The following is a 10,361-nucleotide window of genomic DNA, read 5'->3' as shown; positions in this document are numbered from 1 at the left end:
TAAGGGACCTAAATACCCCATTGACAGCTATAGCTAGTATCATCCAAACAGAAAATCAGTAAGAAAATATTGGCCTTAAATGACACATTAGACCAAAAGAATATAATCAGCATTTACAGAGCCTTCATCCCAGAACGCCAGATTATATATTCTTCCCTAGTGCACGTGGAACATTCTCAAGGATACATCATGTTAGGACACAAAACGAGCCTCAACAAATTTAAGAAGACTGAAATCATACCAAACGTATTCTCCAACCACAATGTTTTGAAATTATAAATCAACTGCAAAAAATAAAAAAGTGGGAAAACCCACAAATATATGAAGGTTAAACAACATGCTACTAAAGAACAACCGGTCAAAGAAGAAATAAAAGGAGAGATCAAAAGATATGTAGAAACAAATGAGAATGACAATATGAGATATCTAAACTTTTGGGATGCAGCAAAAGCAGTAATAAGAGGGAAGTTTATATCATTACATCCCTATCTCAAGAAACAAGCGAAATCTCAAATAAACAACATAACATTACATCTTAAAGAATGGAAAAGGAACAAATGAAACCCAAAGTAAGCAGAAGGAAGGAAAGAATAAATATTAGAGCAGAATTAAATGAAATAGAAAATAAAAAGACAATAGAAAAATCAATGCAATAAAGATCTTATTCTTTGAAAAGATTAATAAGATTGACAAACCTCTGGCTAGACTTACTAAAAAAATAAGACTCAAATAAACAAAATCAGAAATGAAAGAGAAGTTACAACAGACACCACAGAAATACAAAGGATCATACAAGAATACTATGAAAGACAATATGCGCCAAATTCAATTATCTAGAAGAAATGGACAAGTTCTTAGAAATATATAACCTTTCTAGACTGAATCAGAGAACCGAAAAATCTAAATAGACTGATTAACAGTAAGAAAATTGAAACAATCATGAAAAACCTCCCAAAAAGTAAAAGTCCAGGACCAGAAGGCTTCACTAGTGAATTCCACCAAACATTCAAACATTTAATACCTCTCCTTCTCAAACTCTTCTAAAAAACTGAAGGGGCAATACTTCCTAACTCATTTTATGAGGCTAACATAACCCTGATACCAAAACCTGGCAAGGATAACATAAAAAACTATGGACCAATATCGCCGATGAATATAGATGCGAAATTCCTAAACAAAGTACATGTTGATTTAAATTTCTCATCTTTAAAATTTCTCACCAAAACTCTTAGGTTTAAAAACTGTATGACACTGTACATTAATCTCATGCTGTCCTTAAAAAATGGGAAGTAAATTTTATAATTTTAAAAAATATGGCCTATCAGATTATGACATATTTGCCATTATTTTATCTATAGATTTCAAGCTACTGATTATAAATTAGTAGTCCTCAATTGGCACACTATTTTTCCTTACATATTTCAGAGTAACAAGCATTTATAAACATTTAAGTTTATTACAAAGATGTAATTTTTTTAGAAGTCTTTCAAATGATAGTCAAGAAGGTTCTAGACTAAGCAAAGCTTTACAAAGGGATAAGATATAAAGGAAAATGAATGGCTTGCCAAAGAGCACAGAGTTAGTGACCAATGAAGCCAGGACTTAGGTCTTTTGACTCTAAGGACAGTGCTCTTTCTACCCTGCAACTCTGCCTCTAAAAAGATAAACACTCTGTCATTTCGATTATGTAAAACATATTAAGACTTGTTTGAAACATTTGGGTTTTTACTAAAATTACAAGTGATACTGTTTGCCAAACACTAAATTAACTTTCATTTCTAACATATAAATTATAACATATTAATTAAAATGCATATAAGTCATTGGGTGAAGGTAAAGTAAATGACAAAATTTCATAGTTCCAAATTTTATTACTTTTCTATCTAATGAGATTAAGCTGATTTTATGAAAATCTAAAATTTAATTTTATATATTAAAGTATCAGGTACCATGTTTCAAATAATCAAAATTCAGTGCATATGGATAGAAAAACCGCAATATTCACATAATTATTGTGTTCAACTAGCCAAAAAAACATAACTGGTATTAAAAATATAGAATACTCTTTTATTCATAGTTGTATAAATAATAATACAAGTCAGCCTGTTCTGGCTACCTGATATCACGTGCTAAGCACTGTTCTAAGCACTTTATTAATTGAATCCTTAAAATAATCATATAAGAAAGGTCCTATTATTATTCTCATTTTATAGATGAAGAAACCATGTAACTTCTAGGGTCACATGACCTGTATCCAAGTTGTCCAACTTCCGGCAAACTTCTTTCACAATTCTAAGCCTTCCCACCATGTTCCTTGAAATTATTATTGCATTATAAATACACTTACTTCCATGATTAACATCTTCACAACAGAATGTTTTCCTACTTTTTCATTTAAAATTGCAGACCAACCTGACCATCTCTAACTCTGCTACCTTCTTCTTGAGGGAAATTCTTTATCTCCAAAAGTCCACATACCAGTCTGGAATCCCCTGGGTGCCAACACTTACCCACTCATTAAAAAGTCCTTCCTCTGACAAGGACTCTATTCTTAACACTTCCATGCAACTTCCTGTAATCTTCGCTATTAAATGAAATTTATAGACAGTACTTCTATAAAAATTCATATATGTACAAACTTTCACAATTTTATCCGTGGCCCCCTTGGAGCTCTTTTAAAACTCTTCCACTCAGAGCCTGCATATGACCCAATCCCCACCCTTCTCTCAAAATGTGGTCCCTAAACCACTCATATCAGAAACACCTGGAACGCTTGTCTAAAGCAATACCACTGAAATTAACTTTAGAACTGGACTCTCTCATGATGAAGTCCAGGAATCTGCATTTTAAACATTCTCCCCAGGTGATTCTTATGGCTCGTTAACATTTAAGACCCATCCCTAGGGACCTCACTGAGAATTTCAGAATACTCAGTTTTCATCTCTACCCTACCCCTTGGCATTATTCTAGAAAACTTTAACATCAATGTGATGATCCATAATACACCTACACATTAGCTTCACTTCTTTACCTCTATGTCCCATTGACCAGCACTTCCTGTCCATGTCAGCAATCCATTCCTCCTATTGCTACACCCTAGATTCAGAACTGCTCAATTTATCAATCGTCTTAAAATCAATAGTATACTCTGCCCAAGCTATCCTCTCCTTCTTCCACCAAATCTGCTCTTCAGCCTCAGCCAGACGCTAATCCTATGACTTCCGTTTTCTTTCAGCTAGCAACCTCCCTCCACTTCCTGCTCTGCCCAGCACAGATGACAGTCTCAGGCACTTTCACCAGCTACTGGGGACCTTCCCATGGGCTTCAGAGGACCCATCCTGTACCTTCCAAGCTTGCCCAAGATGTCATTACACAAGTTGTGATGCCACAGTTAGTTTAGCAGGCTGTTCCCCTTAGACCTCTCTTCTCTTTCCAGTTCAGGTCAGCCTGGTGATAATAATCTCTATTATAACTTATATTCACAGAGCACTTATTGCATTTGATAATGATTATCTCATTTAATCCTCACAATAACTCTATGAAGTGGGTACATTATCCTCACTATAAGCTAGAAATACTAAAACTAAGATTAAATAATTTGCCTAAGGTCTCACAGACAGTATGTGACACGGTTGAGATTCAAGCCCATAAAGCCCTTTTCCACCGCCTGGGCCCACTTTACTTTTCTTTCTACTCTGCTAATAAAGGAGAAAAAAAAGGAAAAAGGCCGCTCAGGCACTTGCCAGTTGTCAAAAATGAAGTCAGGGCTCTTACTTTCTTGAAAAGCTTTGCCTGTTGCTCTGCTCACCACTTTGTATTCCATCCTCAGCTTTTCGGAACTCATCTCCATAAAGTGGCAACAGATAGTGATACCAAAAATATATATGGTTTTGGAAAGCTTATTAATAAGCTTTACATGTTGAAACATCTGTCTTTTATCAGTCCGAACTTAAAAAGAATAGCATGTAAAGTACTGTGGAAAACTTTGAGATTGAAAAAGAATATTGTGACCAATTTTTCAAACTCACCTTTTATTCTTCTTGTAATTTTCCAGTTGTTGGGACTGTGCATGTTTGTATCTTTCTAATTCACACTGTGCACATAAATCCTCCAGATTCAGCAGGTGGTTTTCCACCTCCTCAAAACTAGCTTCTAAATGAGCTGAAAGTACATAAAGTCAAAAGAACAAATGTCAAATCAGAATCCTTAATCATGGAGAAAAGAAAGTGTCCAAAAGTTAAAAAAGTTTGAGCTGCTTGAGACTATTTTGCATTTAATATTCTTTACTAAACTTATTGAAGTAAAATAAAATGCACTGACCAACATTAAAACATACCTCAAATTATCTTTTTTTAGTATATTTTTATATTTCAAATATTTGAAACTCAAGATGTGAGTTCTCACAACACTTTAAATACTCTACTAACCAGGATGACGAGGAAACATTATCTTGATTAATGTAACATGATATCCTAATGATCCCATATACCACACATAATCAATTTCAAATAATGAGAATATAGCAAAATATAATTAACGCAAATTATACTAAACATAATATTTGAGATTTCAAGTTACGTTAGCATTTATTTTGCCCCAGCATATCATGTACATAAATCTTCAAGGCACTGTAGAGATGTACAAATACTCAGTAAGCATAGTCAGTGGCTGGTAGAAAGAAACTCAGCTCTGTCTACCACTGAACTAGTCTTTTACTATTCCACTTCGCCTTTAGGCCACAGAGCTTTGCAGCTTTGTTGGAATATAGATATCATCCAGTCAAATTCTTATTTTACAACAGGGTCTCCAATCTCCGGGCCACAGATAGGTACCAGTCTGTGGCCAGTTAGAAACTGGGCTGCACAGCAGGAGGTGAGCAGCTGGCAAGCGAGTGAAGCTTCATCTGTATTTGTAGCTGCTCCCCAGTGCTAGTAGCATCACCGCCTCAGCTCCACTTTAAGTCATCAGGCATTAGATTCTCATAGGAGTTCTGGTCCCTGGTGCCAAAAAGGTTGGGGACTGCTGATTTTAAAAAATTCAAGACTAAAGCCTGCAGTAGTTAATTCCATGCCTTCCCCAAGGTCACCTAACTAGTAAAGGGCAGTCAGGAATCAAAACTGAGTCCCTCTTACACTACACTACAATGATTTCCAATTGGCAGGGTGCTAGTAAACCAAGACTTCATAGCTGCAGGGTGAGAAATGGTTTTCTAAGACAACAAAAAAGTTTTAGAAGTAAAGATTTTAGAACTCAAACAGCATCACGGCCATTCGGTAAGAACACTCACTACATGTGCAGACACTGAGATACAAAGATGAAAAAGACAGTCCTTGGGCTCAAAGAGCTTAAAGTAGAAGGGAGGCCTATTTCCATGACAACACAGATGTACAGAACTCAAGGAGTGGCATCTAATATAGATGAGGGAGAAGGACGGAGAGGCTCGATTGGAGATCTGACTCCCAAGTCTGGAAAGTCACAGCCATCCCATCCAGTGAGGAAAGAGTAGCCTAGAAGGGGCTGGCTGTGCAGCTTTCCAGTCTCAGTTTCACTTAAGTAGCTGCAATACAATTACAGTACATCCAATTTCTTCATTTATCCACTGGATTTTATATGACTTTCTAAATTAGCTTTCGCAGCATCTAGGTTACAAGCAAATGTCTCAAATTTTAACTTGCAATTTCAGGTTTGTTAAGATGCAAATTCTGGCCTGTTTTTAATTAATCTTTGCTTTATCCAAAGATTATTAAATCTAGCAAGAGTCATATTTTCTAATACCCTAAATTTTAATTCTACTAAATATCTATGCTTATTTAAAAAAAAATCCCTCTTCAATTTGGTAGGACCTAGAGCTTAAAGACATGGATTTGGGGGGGCACATAAAATTTTACTGAAAAGTGAAATATGAGAACAAGTAGTTTAGCACCTCTTCAAAGACGTGTTAGGTACTTTGATCACATTGATGTATCACTGTAAACCACTGGTAAGTCTGAAAAATGCTGAAAATTATATAGTTCATAATAGTTTTGAATCTATTTTCAGAGGCCACATAAAACAGCTAATATATGTGATTATGGCAAGCCTACCTTGAAACAATTTGCAAAACCTAAATATTAATCAATGAAAAATTATATCTAAGATTTTTTTAAATGTCATAAATGGTATACAACAAGTTTGTGTGGGGGAAAAATAAGCAAAATGATGTTATATTAGTTGCTATTTGGACTTATTATGTTAAGTGGAAAAATGACTGGGAGATTTAGCCTGGGAGGTAGTACTACTGGTCCTGAAGAAGCAATATTCACAGCTCATTCTGTTAAAACTAGTTTGACAGAGTCTTAAAAGACGATCTGTGCTAATAGGATTATTTAAAAGGCTATTTCACTTTGATTAGTGATAAAGACCAGAATAATTAAATTTAATATGGAATCCATTTAACTCTAAGCTACTTGGTGCCTTCATGTCATTCTTAGCACCATGCATGTCACCCTTACTACATAAGGGACTGTTTAAGAGTAGGGCTTTGAAGCAAAAACTTGGAAATCCAGCTCTGCCCCCTACAGATGAGATGAGATACGGCACCAGTGAAAAGAGGGCTAACAATATTCTTCTGGCAAAGCTGTCAAAAGGGTTCAATGAGGCAAAGTATGTAAAGTAGCTAACAGCACTTGGCAGTAAGTAAATAATTAATGGCTGACTATAAAAAATATAGAGAAAAAATTTTATAAAGATTAGCTAAGTTTTGTCAAAGTTATTTAAAACCAATAATTTTGTAGACCAGTAATGATCGCATTGTAAACACCATCTATGGATCTAACAGGTCAAAATATCAATAAAATTTTCATTTTTTTCTGGCAAACTTATATACTTGTAAATTATACTCAAGGCTATGTTCTTATATTTAAGATTCCTTAAAAGTGAGTGAAACTACATTTCAAATAATTTTTCTAAAATGAAAATATGTCATGGAGTCAATTATATTTGAAAATGTATATGTTCTTTTCATCTTTTTTATTTTTATTTGTACAGACGGCAATTTCCATTGAGAGTCTAGCTCTGTTCGTTCACTACAGAGCTAATGAGGCCAGGAACTGAAACTGATCCTTATGCAGGCCAATTAATTTCTCATGGAGAGAAATTCTGTTCTAGGTACAAACTTGTCCTAAGTCACTTCAGGTAATAAAATGCGGATCAGGTGAAAACATGTGAATAGTTTAGTATCAACCTGGAACTACTAATGAGAAAGAAACTCACCACATGTCCTACTGAATAGGCCAATGGCATCATGTTCTTGTGTTGAATGGCAAATCTAGATTTAAAATGCTTGGGAGAGTCGGTGGTCATTTTACTGCTACCACCAAATTCATATTTACGTTCTACCCTTTAAAAAGTTTCAAAGTCTCTTCAGTACTTTAAGAATCCAGTTTAACTCCTTAATTTAGCATTCAGGAACTTATCACCCCCGGCCACAACCTACATTTCCAATCTCACTACTATTTTCCTTCAGGACTACTCACTACTCTAAGAGTCCTGCATCTTACTGTCTCTTTGCCTCTGCCTGTCCCTGAGATGTCCCTGCTTGCCTCCGTTGCCCAACCTTGAGCTTCCTCTTCAGGCTCATGATAGTGCTCTCCCTCCCTCCAGTCCTCAGAGCTCTCTTCTTCTTCTATGCTTCCACAGACACCTTTGACTGACATTATACAAATATTTGTGTACTCTCATCTCTCTCAGGAATCAGTAAGAGTTTTAAGGGTAATGTATTTTTGCATCTTTGTGTCCACTAATAGCTAACCCATTAAATTCAATTAAGAGTGATATCTGGTGATAGAATGAGTCTATCACTCTAAAACGTAAAATAATAACCAAGAAAGCAAATCTATGATTCATGTTCATCTAATTTAAATATTAAGAGGTATGTTAAGTTTTGTAAAAGAATAAACACGGGCAGAGAACTTAGAAAACATTAAAGAGCACAATGGTACTTTGCTATTTGTGCGTCAAACCAGGTCCAATTATCGGTGAGTTAAAGCAGTAGAAGTAATGGAAACGTTCCATTTTAACTCTTAAAGGGCTTGAAATTAGTAATAAAATATAGAACAACTGTACTGACAAAAATAAACTTTCTTTCCCTTTTATATTAAAAAATTTAAAATATCTCTTTAAATAATAATTATAAGCACATATATGAGGTGTATTCTGAATATTTTATATTGAATTTTAATGGCCAGAAATTTAATTTCTCTGTCACAATCTGCTCATTTCCTTTTACAAAACGAGTTGCATATATAGTAAATTTGGTAACCAAACTTAGAATGCATGTACATAAAACACTAGCAGGCCTCCACAGACACAAATACACCTTTACGAGAAGCTCAGATCTCATCATTTTGCTCACTGTAACAACAGCATATGTCTCATTTAGTAATCAGTGGAAAAGATAGGTGGAATTTTATTGTGAAAAGCCATTGGGGAATGCCTGACAGCTGTTCAGGAAAGAGCATCACAAATCTTTGTGAGAAGACTGTCCCAGAGGAATAGCAATTCTGTTTGGAATTTTTCTTTGTGCCATTTGTTTCTACTACATATTATATATAGTATAACCACTGATAGATGAAATATGGAATGGAATGCTAAAACTAATAGTTTCACACTTAACAAGTACTTTCCAAACAAAACAATTAACCTCAAGGAATAAGGAAATCTTTGACTCAAATCCAAAGGTCATGGAGGCCAGATACTAAAAGACCACAAGATTCTTGAAATACTTACATTATTCTTTGAAGTAATAAGAGAATATGGTAATGAGGTAGGGTAAAAAGGAACTTTAAGAAGTACATTAACTTGCAAAAGCCATTATGGAACAAATGAGATCTGCTGAGTATACTAAACGGTGTTTAAAGAGAGTTAATGTACCTATGCAAGGGTCTAATCTCAGAAAGTAACCTGGAAAATAAAATAATCTAGTTGATGAAACACTGATAACTGTGACAGTCTCCCTCCTAGATGCTCTCTCAAATTCTGTATAAGAGAAAGCAAAACAATAATATATCAGATTAGGCCAGATCAAAAGAAAGCTACAGACTCAGTATATGGCTGTCATTCCCTTACAGCACTTTGTTATCTATGAATTAATAGAATCTTCTGTTCTAGACGAAGATAACAGTTTTTAAAGTAGGTCATATAAACTAAACAAAGCAACAGAGAAAATTCAGACAAGCCCTTGACATTTTAAATTTCAATAAAGGAATAGGATTTGACTACCCTCTAGTGGAAATTCAAGAGAATTAAATAAATACTTCTCAAACATTTTAGTAGTTTTGATTAAACACACACTGTGGTTATTATATAGAATGAGAAAGTGTACAGAATCTGGATGGGCACATTCCATTTATCTTTACACCCTGTCTTTCAACGTACAGAGTACTGTTCATCTCATAACATTTCATGCTGTGGTTTTGCATTCTAAACTATTTTGCAGGACAAGCCAAATTGCATAATATCCATCCAAACCCTTCTGCCAAAGAACAATAGATTTATAAATTTGTAAAGGCTAAAGAGACTCCCACTAGAATGGCAGGTGCCTGCTCTTATTCAATGCTGTATTCCCAGAGCCTACAAAGAGGGCATGCCATCCTGCAGACACCTAATATGCACTCAGCACTGTGCTGAGTGCTTTACATATGTCATCTTAAATATTCCAAATACCCCACGAGACAAGTACTCTCATCCTCATTCTGGAGATAAAGAAACTAAAGCAGTTAAGAAACCTGCATGGAGTTTCACAGTGAGAAAGTTGTGGAACTGGATCCAAACACAGATCTGCAAGTTAGTTCTATGCCCTTATTTTCCAGTTCCCAGGATATCTTTACGATTTTTTTTTTTTTTAAATGACAAGCCTTATCAGTATTTACTGCACAGGCTTTTGTAAGGTGAATGGATCACATCCCATCAAAAAACAACAACAACGAAAACCCACCATGAATGGGTTATTCATTCTTACTTAACAATTCCTGAGGGATCAAGTAATCAGACATCATATTTAAGACATAAGACAATGCAGCTAATAGAATCATCAAATTGCTCACATCATATAAAGCCTTTACTCTCTAATGAGGGCAGACCCTCTAGAGAACACAGCAAGACTAAAAGAGTTAAGTAGCCTGGCAAATGGAGGGCCTGACTGGATGTGGTATTAGATCCAACAGTAAAAAGTTCAAAGAATTTAAGGGACTCCTACAATTAAATATAGGTCAGTTACTACTTTCTTCCAAGTTATTTTCATTTTGTATTTTTTTTCAAATTCATAATATTTTGTATTATTGCTTGACTATTTAAACCTTGTAATATTATATCAAAGTATTTAG

The 10,361-nt window shown here is 35.0% G+C and overlaps 1 protein-coding gene across 3 annotated transcripts in view; it reads right to left on the bottom strand.

The window, feature by feature from the left end:
* Nucleotides 1–10,361, bottom strand: part of DTNBP1 (dystrobrevin binding protein 1) — a 134,689-nt gene that overhangs the window by 97,734 nt on the left and 26,594 nt on the right. For all 3 annotated transcript variants that reach the window (XM_023532259.1, XM_011362873.2, XM_023532260.1), the window contains one exon: nucleotides 4,029–4,161. In XM_023532259.1, the coding sequence (XP_023388027.1) occupies nucleotides 4,029–4,161 (133 nt within the window). The remainder of the gene's footprint in view (nucleotides 1–4,028; nucleotides 4,162–10,361) is intronic.

The sequence above is a fragment of the Pteropus vampyrus genome, unplaced genomic scaffold (assembly GCF_000151845.1).
Source record: "Pteropus vampyrus isolate Shadow unplaced genomic scaffold, Pvam_2.0 Scaffold80, whole genome shotgun sequence".
NCBI classification, from domain to species: domain Eukaryota; kingdom Metazoa; phylum Chordata; class Mammalia; order Chiroptera; family Pteropodidae; genus Pteropus; species Pteropus vampyrus.
Note: the sequence above shows the minus strand (reverse complement) of the source record. Positions and strands in the feature narration are given on the sequence as shown.